This window comes from Protopterus annectens, chromosome 7.part0, assembly GCF_019279795.1.
Source record: "Protopterus annectens isolate FY-2018-M chromosome 7.part0, PAN1.0, whole genome shotgun sequence".
Lineage (NCBI taxonomy): Eukaryota > Metazoa > Chordata > Ceratodontiformes > Protopteridae > Protopterus > Protopterus annectens.
The window spans coordinates 799,900,683-799,919,557 of record NC_056739.1 but is presented as its reverse complement, the minus strand read 5'-3'; the positions used below and the strand labels follow the sequence as shown (position 1 = coordinate 799,919,557).

Genomic DNA, 18,875 nt, shown 5'->3' with positions numbered 1-18,875 from the left:
ATTATTTTGTACTTGATAAACCCAGAAAAAAATCACATATCAGTGTTGTAGAACACTTTCAGTTTCAGGTCTTTTCATGATAATAAATTAATGAAGATAAACGAAGACTATAGCTGTATATTGTATACCCACACATCAATTGATTCAACAATACCCATATTTATGGGGATATGAGATGAAGAATTTAGAAGTATGGATTAAAAAGTCTGTTGGTATGGTAGCTAAAGATATGTGGGAAGAGAGTAAACAAAAATAATACAAAAACTGAGAAACTGGAAGCTCTTGTATATGATTAGTAAGATGCAAGCAGTGAAAATGCTTAGTCCCTTTACTTTTATATGCAAGTCAGACATATTTTTATCAACCAGAGGATATTTTGTACACAATAATTAATAAAGAGTTGAAGAAATTTATCTGGGAAGAGAACAGAGCAACAGTAAAGTGGGGCAAGCTGATCCTCCCACTAGAACAAGATTATTTAGGGTTATCTGATTTGAAGGTGAAGGGATGTTTTAGAGTTGTATAGTTAGGGCTCATATACATAACACTGGCAGAATATTATAATTCAACTTGGAAAGTGATGATGATGAAGGTTGGGGGATTCAAAAAATAAGGAAGGAGTAGAATGTTGGATGCAGATTATTAAGGACAATATTAACAGCCATACAGAATATTATATTTATAAAGGTGCAGAAAGTGTTTCATGAACTAACCCAATGCAGAAATAGAGAAATGTGATCTTGCTTGTAGGGATGACTGCAAATAACTTCAGATAAAAAGGTCACAGAGTGGAATGAGGCCAAGAAGAAGTTTGGACTGCAGGTTAGAGGCTGCTTTACCTAGCAGGGATTGATATCACAGTACAGGCAAAGACAAAGGAATAGTGGACTCCTACGAGAAAGACGTTCCTCAGGTATCATTTTTAGTCAAACCTAGAGCAGATGCTGTTGTTAAAAAAGGGTAGTAGGGCATACAAAAGATTGTATGATAACTATACGAATCAATCAGAGGATAGAAGGGATTGGGAAAAGAGACTGGAAAAGCAATTTACTAGAGAACAACTGCAGGACATATGCATGGCTCTCAAAATGCAACAATGTCCAGAAGGTTTAGGATCTTTGTTTGTAAGTGTTTGCATAGGTACTTTGATACCTCAAGCAGACATCAAAAGAATTTTTCCTCAAGATGATAGCAAATGTCGGAGGTGTGACGAAGAAGAAAGAGGTAACTGGGAACATATTTTTTGGCAGTATAGTGAGTTGTCAGATTTTTTTTTTAAATCCCTATAGAGTACTCTGACAAAAATATAGGGAGAACAAATGGCTGTGACTAAGGAAATTGTTTGTTTGAGTTAGGACACGGGATCTGAATTGACAAAATATAATAAGGCCTTATTAAATTTAAATCTGTTGGCTGCAAACAATGCAATTACTAGAACATGGAAATGAAAGTTTAAACTGACTGTATTTGAAGTAATGAATATTGTAAGAGATGAAAGAACTGGGAGAGGGATCTTTAGAAAAGGGAAGTAGCAAACTACAAATAAATAGATGGAATTTATGGGAACAATACACGCAAAATAATATTCAGGAGGAGTGAAGTTTAAGGGAAGGCAGAATTGAGCAATTTATGTAATGTTGAACTGGTGATTGTTATAAAGAAAGAAAACATATGTGATGTATAATGCACGCAAATAGAAACAAAAGCTAATATAGTTTGTTTTATTTTTTATTAATGGGTGTGTGTCTATGCCTGAATTGATAATGTAATAAAGGTATTTTTAAAAAAATTCTGGACTTATCCAAAAATAATGTGGAGGGACCCAAAATCAGGGACAATTTTTAAATATTACTCTAATTCACTTAAAACATTAACAGAATATGAGTTTTGCATCAACATGTATTTTAAAACAATGTGTATGAAATTCGAATGTCTGGCATTATTAACTTGTCTGCAATGTTCAGTGATTTACTAGAAAATCAAAACTTTTAGGAGGAACAGGGCAAACATTTGATGCCAAATCAGGGACAGCTGAGAAGTACAGCTACAGTTCAAGCACTCTGATGCACCTCCTGGGATCTCTGGGATCCAGAGGATATTGGACTTGTTATGTATACTGAAGAGCAGGCAGTAACATCTGCATATGCAAGTGTATCCATTTCTGCCAGCTTTATAATATGTTGGGCAAAGTGTTTTGGATTCAGACACCCACTACAGCAGATACCCTCCCTTTCAGCATGTAAAAATACATCAGAATATGGAATATGTCCCATCTGTAGAGTTGCTCCAGCTTCAGAAACTGTTATGTCTCCAATCTGCGCAACAGCTCCAGCTTTGGCACCTGTTGTATGTCCCATCTGCAGAGGTGCTTCAGCTTCAGAAATATTTATATCTCCCATCTGCACAGCTGCCCTGGCTGAAGAAAGACAACCATTTAATGGTAATAACATATTGCTGAGGTGTAGTGGAACATTTTGAGAAATTATGTCAGCTTCCACATCAAACGGAGATGAGAATCCAGTATTTGCTTAGATTAGCAGCTACATTGCCAGTGTTTTTCTCCCATTCCCTCCAACCAAGTCAGTAAATGAATGTGTGCCTTTACTAGAAATGTAACAGTATGTTGCAGTGCCAAAACAGAGTACCAGAAGTTTCTACTATGTAATGCAGATTTGAACCCAGATTGTTCAAGAATGAGGCAAGCAATTGAAAGTAGTCTCAGTTCCTTGCATTGCAATGATGCAACATGTGGCCTGGTCATCACTCTGTCTATATTACACAGTGTCAGGTGCACTGTGAAATCACCACTGAGAGAGGGGGAAGCCAGACTGTCTGCTCCATGTAATTCCTAGTTAGAATTTATTAAAATAAGACTGCTGTCATGAAGTCTTATGAGTGGTCGTTGATGAAAGCTTCAACAGTTCATTCCAAAACACAAGAGAGAGAATTGTGTGGGGTCCAAGTCGAAAATAGGAGGCTCCAATACCTTTGTAGAGTCCATGAATTCCTTCATGCTTAACTGTGTCACTCATACATTTAACATATCCCTTGTATTGCAGACCCTGTCAAGATTGTGGTGAAAAAAGAAACAGGATTCAGTGCAAATAAAACCACTGATAACAATAATGTGAATAAAATAAATGACAAAAGCATAATAAAATGTTTCAGATCACATAATGGAACTTATGTTGGCAGCCTGCCCTGATGCTCTGTAAACCATGCAAAATATCCTGGATTTTTTTTTTTATTTAAAAGTTTTGCATATATACCTTCCATACTGTATAGCATTTTGTGGGAGTGGGTACATGGTGTAATCACAGGTACAAACTAATAATATGCTTATGAAGTTCAGGATTAAATTAAATTCAAGTCTGCACTACACATTTCTCAATGCAGCAAGGAGTTTCCTTCAAAATACTTATTTGTCCCCGAGTTCCCAGAATGCTGCTTGATACTTCTACTGCACTCAATCTTGTAAGGAACCAATGTCATGCAATTCCCTAATGTGTTAAATCAGCCCACAGTGTAAAGTGGGTGGAGCTGCAACAAGAAAGATCTTCCTGGTCACATGATGCTTTAAAATAAACACATGCAGCAAATATAGAGGCCACCGATCTCTCAGGTTAGTGAGGTTGGCCTAGTATAGTTATTTATTTATTTATTTATTTGTGTATTTATTTATTTAGGGTCATGTTTTTAGTTCCTTAGTCCTATCATGCAACCTCACACTCAGACCATCTGCTCTTTCAGATAGTCCATTTGTTCGACACTACTCACATAACACTGGGGGACATCTCCTCTGATCATGATGACCGTAAGGAAAGTTCTGGATGCCAGTGAGCATAAAAGGCAAGAGTCTAGGGTTCAAGATGGTTTTGTGGACAATATATTTGAGGTGGGTGGGTATATATGACCTGTCAGTATCTTTTTGCATGTTAAGAGTCACCGGTGTGCAATGTGCCATGTAGGAGTCTAATGCATGCATGTACCTGTGCACAAATACACCCCTCTAAATACACAGATTGGTGTGTTCTCCACTATCTAGGTGCATTGTCACACAGGGCTAGCCTCCTCCTGTACAAAGAATGATCCTCCTCTTGAGAAAATAGTTCTGGAACTTGACCAGTCAAGTCCTTCCCCACCCCACCAAGTTATGTGAAACACCCAGCCACTAACTGAACCTGTTAGACCCACTTGGGTAGCTGACTTTCTTCTGCACAATTGAATTAACATTTTTGTATTTTTTAAATAGCCCCCTCCTCCCCATTTACCTTCCCTGCGTGATCAACAGGTTGATTATAAATACGGGTGCTGATGACATCAAAAGGGGTCATCACTAGTACTACCAGCATGCTGCTCATCATCGCTGCGCAGAGTGCAACCAACCAACTGTTTGAAGGGAAAATCTAATGGAAGAAAAAAGTGGAGAGGGAGAGAGGCAGGAAAAAAATAGGTAAGTATCATGAAAGTAATTTCTTGTCTTCATATACAGTCTTTAAATCCCCTTAACCCTCTTACCTTTGTTAGACATGTACTTGCACATATTTTTACATTAGCTTATTCTTTAATACATCTTCCTTATTATTAATACAGTTACTCCAAAAGTCATGATATTGTTCATTTAAACAATTAATGGGTCCGTCTTTGCAAGGGATACTTGTTACACAGGGGGCTTCTCTATAAATAAGACAGCACTCATAGCATAGGACATGTGATGAAATTTTATGTTAAGTCACTGAATGTCCTAGCAATGAGTCATTCTGCACTGACAAATGCTTGGTGTCACATTTTTTCTCATTAAGCTAAACCCTGGCTGTAACGTGCCACTTTAGCTAACCCTGATTAGTTGACATGAGGTTTGTTTACCATAAGTTCATTCACAAGCTCTTTGGAAGTGGAGAATGTCGACAGCTGAACTGCAGATCCCACCATGACCCGTGGCACAGAAGCACTGCACCCTCGCCATAGTCCTATAATCCCATGTGCTTTGTAGATGGACAGAAAAGCATGGATTGTTCCCTATGGAAGAGGAAAACAAGAAACAGAATCAATGTGTATTGTTAATATTAGCATCTGTGAAATTCAAAAGTAAGAATTTTAAGGTTAAACATAGTCACAAGAAAATCATTATCACTACAATTTCACAAATCGTCTTGACCTCTGTACATATTAAAGTTTCTCTAGTTGAAAAAGCATAAAATCTTGTAAAATCCAATATTCACTACTGTTTAGCATAAATAGATTCAAATCTAGATATTTATCAGAAAGGGTCATCCACAGTTAAGACTGTCTGTGAAGAGCACTGACTCATTTGCTCATTTTATCCAGATACCAGCTGTTTCCTTCTTCCATGTATGTTTCCCATAATCAAGTACTATTGTAAGGATGATGGTCTTACTTGTTGGAATTAGAATTTAATGTCTGCATAATCATAATCTAGTTTGGTTGGCTACTTAGTTTAAAGATAATAATTGTTTTTAAGTTAATATTGTTCTTTGAAATTCAGGAAAAAAATCTTTAGCATTGTCAAATATCATAAATGTTAACAGTGGTAATTAGTGGACACTGTCTACAAAGCTATTTCTATAGCTTCAGTGGATTTTTCCTTCCACTTGAAACATGAACACTATCTTTACTTTTAAGCCTTGTGCCAATGACATAAGGAAACCTGTTGTTCTGAAATCTTTTTGAATTTTGTGGCACTTTTTGCAGCTTTCCTCCTACTACTACACAATGTGTTTAATACCTCATCCAGGTCTCTGCTTTGCATCTGTCACAAGATTACAGGGGGTATATACAGAAATTTCAGAAATTGGCTAATTTTAGTCCACACAGTCTTGGACCAAGCTCTCCTCAAAACTACGCAGACTTGGACTGCACATAATCCGCACAGGTTTCCCCAGAATATATCATGTTCCTTAAACACCTGCACAGAGCTGCAGCATTATACTACACTGATAAAAAGTACAGAGCAAAGCAGCAATGAAATCCATCCATCCACAACCCCTTTTTCCATTTTTGCAAATGGGGTCGGGGTATCACTTCAACGGTGACAATCATCTACAGCCAAGGTTCACACCACCAGGTGGCTAGCCCTCCCACGGTGGTTCTTCCATACCACACACTCACACGTGCACTCACATCTATGGCCAATTTAGAGTGTCCAACTGACCTACTGCATGTCTATGGAATATGCGAGGAAACCAGAACACTTAGAGTAAACCTCCCACATACATGTTGGGCATGCACACTCCACACAGAACACACCCTAGCTGAGAATTGAACCAGAGAACTTCTTGCTGTGAGGCAACAACACTATCTGATGTGCCACTGTGCCACCACACCACTACTATTTTCATTTTAATTTTAATATTTAATGTACTGTCACGAAAAACACATTAGTGAAAGAACAGTGCTGAAGCATATGTACCATACATTACTTGCCATCCCTGTTCTCTATGATATTTTGATTCTGACATTACATGATTGTCCCTGTGTACTACTTTGAATCCATGCATGTTGCAGAAGCACCACTAGCTGCACATTACAGCACTGACTGTGCTGTTAAGGAAAGTGTGTTTGTGTCATGTTATATATATGTACAGTAGTGTTAACCCATGAAGATGAATGCTGAGATATCTTGACACCAGAGGCAATACTCATAAGAGCAGGTCCTGAGATAACTTGACATATCTTTGTTTTTTATTTCAAATAAAAAGTAAGATTTTAATGTAAAATATTTTCATGCTCTGACCACTTTCGTTACTTCTTTAGAACAATGTATGTAACTGAAAAACAATTTTTCTGTGACAGAATTGTGTTTATTATACTTTGTGGGGCTGTCAAAAAATGTTTTAAAGCGTTTTTTACTGTGTTTGTCTGTTAAAAATGTGACTTTTAAAGACTTTTTGTTTTTACCAGCATTTGCTGCTCAATTTCCCTGAGAAACAAGCATGATTTTGAGCTTGACAATGGAACAATCTTTCGGTCCCATGACCAGTCCATCTTTCAGACCTAAAAAGAAAAAGTTAAGCAAACAGCCTTTGCTATCACAGCAGGCTAACAATTTGCCTCAACTGCATATGGATGACTGTGCTGTGGCCATTAATTGTACTTCAGACCACTCATCTTTTCCTCAGATCCCTCAGGTGTAGCACCTACAGCCACTATGGACCGCAGCAAGGGAGAGACACTCTTGTTGGTCCTGGGAGAGGGAACAAGGAAGGCCCTGTTTTGCCAGAATGTTGTTACCATCCCCGAGGGAGCTGCTGCTGCCATTAATAACACTGTTGGTTCCATTTTTCCCGTCAAAAATTATCAGAAAAACTAAATGTGTATCTACTCCTCCTCAAACTTCCTTAGACAGGAGTAGTTTACATGGTCCGGCTCAGGGTTTAATTCAGGCTATTGAAACTTCTTCTAAAGTAGCTTCTGGTAAAAGAAGGAGGGATACCTACTTTCATGAAGAGATTCAGGAATCTGAATCTGGACAGGAAAATGAAGAGACATATCCAGGGTTTTCTCCTTACATTTCTGATTTAGACTCAGAGGAGAGCTCAGTTTCTAAATCTCTCTGTTGGGGGGTTCTCTTTCTCTAAGACTATTTCTAGAATGTGCCAATGTTTTCAGTAAGAGAACACTGAGGTTTCTCAGTCCCTAAGAAAATACTATGAACTGTTAGAGAAGGAATTTCCAGAACCTGCACCCATTCCTCCTGTGTTATCAGCTTTGGGGATGTGTGTCACTGCTGGCAAACTTCGTGATAACCAGGCTGATGTCCCAAAACAGGCAGATAGGATATATAAAGTTCCTTAGTCTTTCAAATTTTTATACACTCTTCCCAAAACTGACCTAGCAGCTTTAGCTTAAATTAATCCTATTCCTGCCAAATGGTTAGTTAATTCCAGTCCTACTCTTTCTGACATGGATAGGAAGAGTATTGAGAAATATGGGGAAAAGTGTATGCTTCTGCAACTATGATTTTCTGAATTTTGAATTGTCAGGTTGATATGTTATGGTTTGTCGTTACTAATTATGAAAGTATGACTAATGTTTTGTCTGCAGTTTCTTTGTGTGAAGAAAAATCTGCTTTAAATAATTTAATTTCTTCTTTTGTCCAAATCAATACTCATTGTATACAGTGTGTGCAAAACTCTGTTGATACTTATTCAAGGGCTATAGCCACAGGTCCAGCTTTAAGGACATTTGCATGGCTGTATTCTCAGAACCTTCCAGATGATGTTAAAACTGAGATTTTAAGTTCTAGTTTGGATAGAGGTTTAGTTTTTGGCCCATCTGCTGTAGAGGTGATCAAAAAGTGTGATGAAAGGTGTAAGCTAATAAAGGGAATCTCTAAGATTTTTCAGTCCTCGGACTTCCAAGATGGCTACACATTGAGTAACAGCTTAATTTAAGCTCTCTCGGTGTGAAAATAGAAACATAGAAGAGAGAGCCAGTGAATTCATATTTTGGAGTAAATTTCAGTAATTGGTTAGTAAGTGCACTGCCTGGATACCAGCAAAAAAGAAATTCAGAGAAGCTGAAAAAATATCAGTAATAAAAGGTGAGGAAAAAAGACTGACTGGGAAGAATTCTACAACTGTTCCGCAAAAAGCAGTGCAAGGTCCAGCTGTGGTGCAAGACATGACTTCCAGTAACCTGGAGAAAAAAAAAAGTCAAATCTATTTAAAGCTCATTAAAATAAATGAAACACTGATGGGGTACATCAACTCAAATAACAAAAGGCTGGAAAAATGGAAGACGCTTTAAACAAATATTTAGATGAGGTTATAAAACTGCAAAAATCAGAGGATGAAATGAAGAAAAAGATGGCTGAATATGAGTCTGCTCAAAAAGAGATGTTTCAAAAAAATAATAGAATTAGAGGTCAGAATATTTAGGGAAAACCTGAGATTTTTCTGCTGTACCACAGAAGCTGGATGGAACAGACTGTATTAGTTTTATAAAAACACAAATAATCAACTAGACTGGTATTCCATAGCAGGAGATGTCAACTGAAAGGGCACATCATGTGTATGTTCCAAACCTGACTATGATAAAGCAACCTAGACCTTTAATAGCAAAGATGCAATCCTACCAGCAGAAGGAGTTGTTTCTGACAAAACAGTGTTGGAGACAGTAAAGTGTTTGTGGAAAATGATTACTCACTGTACACCAAGAAGAAGAGGAGTAAATTTATTCCAGTAAATCAGGAAATGTCTAGAAGCAGGCATGAGATTCAAGCTACTGTAGCCAGCTATCTTCAGAATATTCTTTCCTGGAGGGATAAAATAATTTTTTGATGCAGAACATGCTAAGGAGGAAATACATTTTATCCAACAAAAAATGAGCTGTGAAACAGGAGATTCTGCTTCTTGTTTTTCTGGTAATAAAGACCACAGAGAGACCGTGCAAGTGAAATCTTTTCCAATGGAAAATGTTTGAGAGACAGACAAAAGCCCAAGAAATTACTAGAGAATGTTGGAAAGGAAGCAGAGATTGGATTTGGGAGCTGAAGATAAACAGGAATAAAACCAGCAACACAGAAATTGATAAATAAATGAGGGATTACAAGGCATTAATTATATTTGTGAAACATAACAGAACAAGAAAACCTGAAAATATTTTACCTTTTTGACTTTATTAAACTTGTACAGGACTCTAAAGCATATACCCTACTTCATGTCATTAATGTTTGGAAGAACACTTAGGAGAAGGGAAGAGGAGGGAGAGAGTTAACTAAGTGTAATGGGGATACTAAAGTAAACAGGTGCCCCTGTTTTTTCCCTTCTTTTCTCTTTTTCCTGGTTCAGTTTTAAGAAATGTAGGCACTGCAATGTAAAAAAAAAATAAAGAAGAAAGCTCTGGTCAAAAGAGTACGGCACAAGAAACATAGATGTGCTTTTTCTCATTCTTGCATAGGGGAATGACTGGATTAAGGCCCTTGACTTGATCTAGTTGTGACAATAGGACAATAGCTATGCCAGGAGATGCAGTGCAGTGGATGTATAACATATTCCAGCACAGTTAGCTGAAAATTTGTAAAGAATTATATGTCATTAGTATATCAAACTGAGTTGTACAGATGCTTACATTGAAAACATATTTGTAAAGTTGCTTGTGTTAAAAAAATTATCAACAGTGTGTCCTGCTTAAAGAGAAGAAATGTACATGCCTTATTGTAACTGAATTAAATGTATATGTTTTAACAGAGGATACTAGAAGAGAAGAGGCTAATCACAATCCAACTGCAGCAAACTTTGAAAAACAGCTGAAATTAAATTAGGCCATAAATATTGTATCTTAGAGTTCTGGTTGCAGCCAAAGACAAAATGTCTGGGAAACCAAATATTAGGAAGCCTTCTTTAGTGTTTCTAGCAGGGAGATAATTGCTAGCAGATCTGAGCAAAGGTCTGTGTGTAAGGTCACACATGTGTGCTAAAATCATGGCAGCTTCTTGTGTTGGTGATAGTGTGGGAAACAGAGTCAGATGACCAGATTTAATGTCATTCTATAAGCTATTCCAGAAATAATATTTAGATATTATATTGAGAAGTTTCTCAGTCAGATTAGGCAGTCTGCTTCTTGGAAACTGACAAAGAAGGAAAGCCACTCGCCTACTTCATCTTGCCTTGCTCTAGTAAGTGAACCAGGGGATAGTATCTCTTTAGATTAGTTAAGAAAATACAGCGAGAATAGTTAAGTATTTTTTTTAACTGTCTGAATCTTTCCAGCTGTATTATTTTTGATATTTCCTGTGACTAAAATGCTGGTGTTTACTGTAAATAGATATTTTGTGTTTTCATGTTCTTTTATTATTAAATAAATTTAAACTTTTCATTGTGGCTTTTCCTTTTAGAAAATATTTAAGCTTTGACAGTATTTGCATGCATTTATTTGGTAATAACTGTGGCCACTCTTGAAAGCCTGGCTGTTTGGTCAATGTTACCATTTGTATTAGTATTAATTGTACACAGTATAATTGGGTACCCTTTTAAGAGCCTTATAGTAACTGACTAGTAGCAGTGAATCTACCTTATAGTCTGGGCAAACTTGGTAGAGTAGGTAATCTGTGCCAGCCTTTCCCAGGAGTGCATGTGTGAAAATTAAATCTCAAAGAGTATGCATGTCAGCTACTTGGGGCAGGGAAATGAAGCACTGGTTTCCCAGAAAGGGTGCTGGAGGGCTTGGCTTGGACACTCAGCTGAGGACTTAACAGCTGTGCCAGTGGGGAGGCTAACTGGGGACCTGGGGAGAGACAGAGAGAGAAACCCTGACCCCAAGGTGAGTGTGTTCCCTGTGTGTTCTTAAGGGAAACTGCACTTGATGCAGAGAGCTGCATCTGGAAATACTGAGTGCATCCATTTGTATGACCGAACTCCAGCTGCTCTCTCCTACCCAACACGGCTTCCGCCCTGGACACAATACCAACACAGCCCTTCTCTCCTTTTTACACTCTGTCAATTCAGCTCGAGATTCTGGTAACTTAGTTTCATCTGTTCTATTAGATTTATCTAAAGCTTTAGATACCATCTGCCACACCCATCTTCTAAACCATCTATCTAACCTCAACATCTCCCCAAATACTCTTTCCTGGTTCTCCAGCTATCTTCCAGACAAGTCCCAAGCCGTGAAATGGGGTTAAGCCTCCTCCACCTTCCTTCCCACCCCCACAGGAGTTCCCCAAGGTTCCATACTTGGCCCTCTGCTTTTTAACATCTTCATTAATGATTTTCACAAAGCCATTCCTAATACCAAAATTGTCCAATACGCAGACAATTCAACTTTGATCTGCTATGCCTCCAACCTAACAGAACTCCAGTCTCTAATTCAAACTGCCTTCTCAACCACTGAAACATGGATGCACCAAAACCACCTCTCACTTAACGCTAACAAAACTAAGATTCTTCTATTCACTCCCTCTAAATCCACTCCCACTGATAAAAACTCATTTCAAATTACCAGCCTTAACAACTCCATCATTGACATCGTTCCCTCCGCCAAACTCCTGGGGGTCACCATCGATGAACACTTAAAATTCAATACCCACATCCAACTTAACATCAAGAAAACCCACATAAAACTTGAGCTACTGTACAGAAATAATCACTTCCTCTCTCCCTCTACTAGACATACCTTGGTCACCACATATCTCCTCCCATCTCTTCTATATGGTGTTCCTCTGCTTACTAATCTATCTTCCACCCTTACCTCCAAACTGGAAGTATGCTACAATAAAATCTCCAGATTCGCCACCAAGGCAAATTCCTTCTCTCATCACTGCACCTCCCTACAAACTTTAAATTGGCTTGAACTCCCCAATCAACTTGACTTCCTCCAAATTGTCTCAGCCCACAAATTATTATTTCAATCCACCAGCTACCCCACACTAATATTCTTCAACCATATACCCCCCTCAGACCCCTTAGATCTTCTCACCAAAACCTTATTTCTGTCCACAAACCCAAGTGTCCAGCTGGTCAGCTTCTACTCTCCTTTTCCCTAGCTAAAAAATGGAATGCCCTGCCCTCTACACTGAGGACCTGTGACAACCTAAACACCTTCAAAATACAACTTCATTCCTATCTGTTTCTTCACAGAAAATGTAACTGCACTGTTCATCCCATACCTCCCAAGCTCCCCTCTCCCTTCTCTCCTGGCTAACCTTCATACCTTTTTAATTTCTCTCATAGACCTAGATTGTAAATGTAACTAATATCTACATCCAGCCTTATGCTCTATGCCTCTCATCCTACTGGATAATTTTCTATAATATCTTAGTTGCTTTAGTGAATGATACCTATTCAACTGCAATTCTACCTGCTGTTTGTTGTAATACTACCGATTGACTGTAATGCAAATATTTTTCTTTGTAATTCATTATGTGATGTAACTTTGTATTATGGAGCTTTTCTCCCTGGGTCTCCACTGAAAATGGGCTCTTGAGCCCAGTGGACCTCCCCGGTTACCAAACTAAAATAAAATAAATAAATAAATAATAAATAAATAATATTCCAAGTGAAAGTCCCTCTCCAGTGTCAGTCATGTGGATTTAGGCTCCTTGATTACTAGCCAAGAGCAGGGATGTCACATATTGGTGAGCAGTGGCATGGATACTAATTGAACTTCTGTAGCCTGTAGACAGTTGTCACTAATGGTGTGTCCTCTCACTAGCCACAAGGTAAACATTCAGAATTTCATTTCACAACAGTTTTATTTATTTACTTATTTTTCTTTTGTTAGTTTAGTTGAGTCAGGGAAGCTAGACAAAGATGTCAGCAGAGAATTATGGCAAGCTGACAAAGAACCAATTGGCCAAGGTGTGTGAAGCCAACAGACTGGTGTATGCCAACCTGACTAAACAGGAAATGATTTCACTCTTAGTCACAGTTCAGACCAGCAACCAAGAGGATAACCAGTCTGATGATGGGAATTTGCAGCCCTCAGAAACAGGACAGCTCACCTTTTCCTCAGAGGACTTAAAAATCTGTCTGGAGTTAGAGACTTGAACTGAAGGCCAAATTTTTGGAATTAGAATCAGGAGAAAGACTGTGGCATTTGGAGGCCAAAGAAAATGAGAGATTGTGGTGTTTGGAGGCTGAGGAAAATGAGAAGCAGCATCAATATGAAGGGGAGATGCTGACTCTTCAACAGGGTCATAGAGGTAGTGGGGAAGGGAATAATTGAACCCTAGAAGCAATAAAGGTCAGTAAATTTCTACCACAATTTACAGAGGGTGATCATTTTGATAGTTTTATTCATATATTTGAAAGAGTATGTAAACAGCATAATGTTGACCAAGGGCTCTGGTTACAGTTTCTGACCCCCTTACTCCATGGTAAAGCTGTAACTGCTGTTTGTAAACTGTCTAATATTCATTGTTTACCTTACAATAAAATCAAATGTTGTTTACTTGAATGCTTTAAGTTAACACCTGAAGCTTACAGAAAAATGTTTTATGAGCATAAATGCAAGACAGATGAAAGTGAGTGTGATTATATTGCTGAGTTAAGCACTTATTTTTATAAGTGGGTGAGTGGGGTGTCAGGTCACTACTTTTGAAAGGCTGGCAGACATTTTGGTGAGGGAACAGGCCCTTAGCATTTTACCTCAGGACATGAGAATCTGGTTGGCAGACAGAGTGTAACTGCAGATGAGCTAGGGAAAAGGGGGGATCTCTACTTAGCAAGCAGGGCATCACTGCACAAGAAAGGGACACCCAGTTCTGCACATGGACATGAGGAAACCCATGGTTGACAGTCTAAACCACCCCCAACAGAGTCCACCAGTAACAGGGGAAACCACTAATTCAGATACACAGCCAGGATCAAGGGTTAAATGTTTTAAATGTAACCAGTGAGGCCATGTATCAAACAGATGCCCACAGAGGCAAGGTGGACAACAAAAGGCGAGGGGGCCAGCAAGTGGGAATAACAGTACACCAGTGATAAGTTTTCTGGAGACAATAGGGGTACCAAACTATCAAAAGAGGTTATATCCTAGCCTAGTGGATGGAAAACACGCCACTGCTAAGAGAGACATAGCCTCTGACATAACCATTCTGAAGTCTGTAGTGGTTAAAGAGGAACAGTACTTGCTTTGGCAGTCCATACCAGTCAGAGCTTTAGGAGGGACCCCATTCCAAATGCCTTTGGCCAGGGTTCATCTTGACTGGGAGGGTGGAAAAGGAAGGAAGTAAGCAAGTACATGTATTTGAGAACATCCCTGCAGATGTCCTGATAGGGAATGATTTTGATAATGCCATACCTTGTGCGTATGAAGTTATATGCAGTCATGCTTGGAGACAGGCATGTGGTTCTAGTAGCCTGGGGGAGACCCAGACAGACACCACACCTGAAGCCAGGGCTGGTGGTCTAGCTATTTCAGGAAGTGAGCTACCCTGCAGCAGTGAGCCTAAATGTGAGCCACAGCTGCTGGTAGGTACTGATGTTCCTTTGGACAGACTGACTTCAAGGGCAGAGGAGAGTGGTAGTACCCAAGCTGACAATGAGGCACCACTGTCAGAGCATACCAGACTTCCTGTGGACAGGAGTTGGAAAGAGTCATAAAAGTAGAGCTGAGACAGGCTCAGCTCTCAGACCCTACACTGAGATGCTTGAGGGAGGTAGCTGGGGAGGTGACTGATTGTCAAGGAAAAGGTGAGTCTGTATACTGGAACAAAGGGTTACTGTACAGAGAGTGGACCCCTGAGATAGGGCTACAGGTTAAGGTAATGCAGCAGTGGGTAGTGCCTAGAGCCTACCATCTGGCACATCTAGTCATAGCCCATCACATTCCTTTTTGGGTAATATAGACAAAAGGTGTACCAAGAAACATATTATGTAGAACTTTTATTGGCCTGGAATTGCAAGGGATGTAACAGGGTACTACAGGACCTGTGAGCAGTGCTAAAAGGCTTGCAAGGCAGGTGACAAGGTCAAAGTTCCTTTGCTGCTTTTGCCTGTGATTGAGGAACTATCTCAGAAGGTAGCTATGGATATTGTGGGACCTCCGAGTACCCAAAGTTCCATAGGGAAGAAGTATATCCTGGTGTTAGTAGATTATGCTACTAGATACCCTGAGGCAGTGGCTCTGTCCTCCATTGAGAAAGAGAATGTGTCAAATGCTTTGTTAGAGATTTTCAGCAGGGTAGGTTTCCCAAGAGAAATACTAACTGACAGAGGTGCCAATTTCATGCCAAACCTGCTGGCTTGTCTGTGAAAGTGCTGTGGGGTGAAGCACCTAAAAACATCCCCAGACTAATGGTCTTGTGGGAGGTTAAACTATACAATAAAGACCATGCTACAGGCATTTGTAGACCAGTTTAAGAGAGAATAGGAAACATATTCGTCCTAGCTGCTGTTTGCTTATACAAGGGGTACTCCGAATCCACAGGTTTTTCACCCTGGGCATAGGGTGAGGGGGCCTTTAGATTTGATTCGTAATGAGTGGGAGGGTGAGTGTGAATCCCACAAGGAGTCTGTTGTGGCATCTGTCCTAAACCTCAGGACAAAGCTTAGGGAGCTCATGGCCTTGACCCAGGAGACCCTGGCAGGAGCCCAACAGCAGTAAAAAGGTCTGGTGTGACAGAAATGCCTGAGAGTATGCCATGGACAGCAGGTAATGTTTCTCATTCCTGTCAGACACAATAAGCTTCAGGCAGCTTGGGAGGGACCCTTCAAAGTGGTAAGGAAAGTCAGTGATGTTAATTATATGGTAGAACTGCTAGGCAGGAGGCAGGGGCACAAATTGTACCATGTTAACATGATGAAACCTTACCATGATAGGGAGGCCATAGTGCTGAGTATCTGCAGTGGATGGCAGGAGGAGTCTGAGGGGGATCTGGAGACTGATCTCCTCAGTGAGGCTCGATTGACACCACAGTGGAGGGGGTAGCAATGTCCCAGAGGATATCCCCTACCCAGGTTTGAGAAATTTGAGTAGTGTTAGAGGAGTTTGGGGGCATGTTCACTAGGAAACCTGGGTGCACTCCCTGGTGCAGCACCATGTGGATACAGGACGCCAAAAGTCTATTAAGCAAGTCCCTTACAGGGTGGCTGAGTAAGTCAGACAGACTCTGCAGGAGGACATACAGAAAATGTTGGAAGTGGGGCTAATCCAGGAGTCCAGCAGTTCCTGGACCTCCCCAGTGGTGCTGGTACCAAAAAAAGATGGCAGCACCAGGTTCTGAGTTGACTACAGGATACTAAATAGTCACACACAAACAGATGCTTACTCCATGCCTAGGACAGATGAAGTCTTAGAGCAGCTGGGTGGGGCTAAGTATCTGACCACTATTGATCTGATCAAGGGCTACTGGCAGGTGCCCTGGGCTCCCACTACTAAAGAGAGGTCAGCCTCTGTGGCTCCTTTCAGATTATATGAGTTCACAAAGATGCCCTTTGGGATGAAAAATGCCACAGCAACATTCCAGAGACTGGTAGATCATATCTGAGCAGGAGATTATGCCCTTGCATACCTGGACAATATCTATAGCCATTCCTGTCTAGAGCACCTTCAGCATGTCACGGAGGTCCTGGGCAGATGCAAAGGGCAGGGTTGACCATTAAACCTAGAAAGTGTGAGGTGGGCATGGCAGAGGTCACCTACCTGGGACATAGAGTGGGGAGTGGCAAGATTAGGCCAGAACCTGCCAAAGTGGAAGCCATTCGGGGGTGCTCTGCCCCTGTTACCAAAAAAAAAAAAAAAACAGGTGAGAGCATTCTTGGGGACAGCAGAGTACTATAGAAAGTTTGCTCCCAAATATAGTACAATAGCTGCTCCCCTCACAGACCTGAAGAGGAAAAACATGCCAGACAAGGTAGTGTACACCCAAGCCTGTGAGTAGGTATTCCAAAAGCTTAAAGGGGCTTTGCGAAGACCCTCTGAGTTAGCCAGTCCAGATCTACAGCAAAAAATGTGTTATGCAGGTGGTAGAACCATTGAGTGGTGGCTCTACTCAGCCAGGTTTCCTCACAGGGAGAAGAGCGCCCAGTGGTATATCTCAGCCACAGACTACAACCTAGGGAGGAATGTTATGCAGCAGTAAAAAAAGAATGTCTAGTCATAGTATTGGCACTGCAGAAACTTCAACCCCATATGTATGGAAGGAAATTCACTGTAGTTACAGACCACAATCCCTTAACCTGGCTACATTAAGCCAGCCAGCAGAATGCCAAGTTACTAATGTGGAGCCTAGGATTGCAGGCATATATGACACTGCAGCACCATAGTGGAGTTAGCAATGCCAATGCAGATGGGCTGTCAAGACAGGGTATGGAATAATGTATTCCCAGATAGGCTCATCCCTCTCAAGCAACGTTTCTCAAGGGGCACTTCAAAAATTAGCTTGAGTCTTCAAAGGTGGTAGAGATGTGACAATATGAGGTACTGTCACCTATGCCAGGAGAAGTAGGACAGAGGATGATAACATATGCCAGCACAGCTAGCTGGAATTTTGTAAAGAATTATATGTCATTTGTATATCAAACTGATTTGTACAGATTATTGTGTTGAAAATATATTTGTAAAGTTGCTTGTGTTAGAAATAATAGTGTGCCCTGCTGGAAAAAAAAGAAATGTGCACGTATTATTGTTACTGAATTAAATATATATGTTTTAACAGAAGATACTGGAAGAGAAAATGTTAATCACAATTCAGATTCAGCAAACTTTGAAAAATAGTTGAAATTAAATTAGGGCATAATGATTGCAACTTACAGCTCTGGTTGCAGCCAGAGACAGAATGTATGGGAAAGCAAGTATTAGGAAGCCTTCTTTATTATCTCTAGCAGGTAGTTAATTGCTACTCTGGAAGGGTAGAGGCTTAAAATTATCTTATGACTTGCAGGAGCTGCAGCAGATTTGAGCAAAGCTGTAGCTGTGTGTATGGTAACACATAGGTGCTAAAATCCTGGCAGTTTCTAGTGTTGGTGATAATGAGGGAAACAGAGTCAGATGACTAGCTGTGATGTCATTTTGTAAGCTATCCCAGAAATAATATTTATATATTATATTGAGAAGTTTCTCAGTCAGACTGGGCAGTCTGTTTCTTGGACCACTCACCTACTTCATCTTATCTAGCTCTAGTAAGTGAACCAGGGAATAGTAACTCTTTAGATTAGTTAGGAAAATATAGTGAGAATAGTTAAGTATTGTTTTTCTGTAACTGTGTAAATCTTTCCAGCTGTGTTATTTTTGATATTTCCTATTACTTAAACTCTGGCATTTACTGTAAATAGATATTTCATATTTTCATGTTCTTTTATTATTTATTATTAAATATATTTAAACTTTTCATTGTGGCTTGTCCTTTTAGAAGATAGTTAAGCTTTGAGAGTATTTGTATATATTTATTTGGTGATAACTGTGGCCAC

General features: G+C 39.8%; 1 protein-coding gene across 1 annotated transcript in view; it reads right to left on the bottom strand.

The window, feature by feature from the left end:
* Positions 1 to 1,926: 1,926 nt before the first annotated feature.
* SLC25A35 (solute carrier family 25 member 35) overlaps positions 1,927 to 18,875 on the bottom strand; it is an 88,206-nt gene continuing 71,257 nt past the window's right edge. The window contains exons 3-5 of the mRNA XM_044076102.1: positions 4,867 to 5,019; positions 4,272 to 4,406; positions 1,927 to 3,062 (exon numbers count right to left, since the gene is read on the bottom strand). Coding sequence (XP_043932037.1) covers positions 2,880 to 3,062; positions 4,272 to 4,406; positions 4,867 to 5,019 — 471 coding nt within the window. The 3' untranslated portion in view covers positions 1,927 to 2,879. The remainder of the gene's footprint in view (positions 3,063 to 4,271; positions 4,407 to 4,866; positions 5,020 to 18,875) is intronic.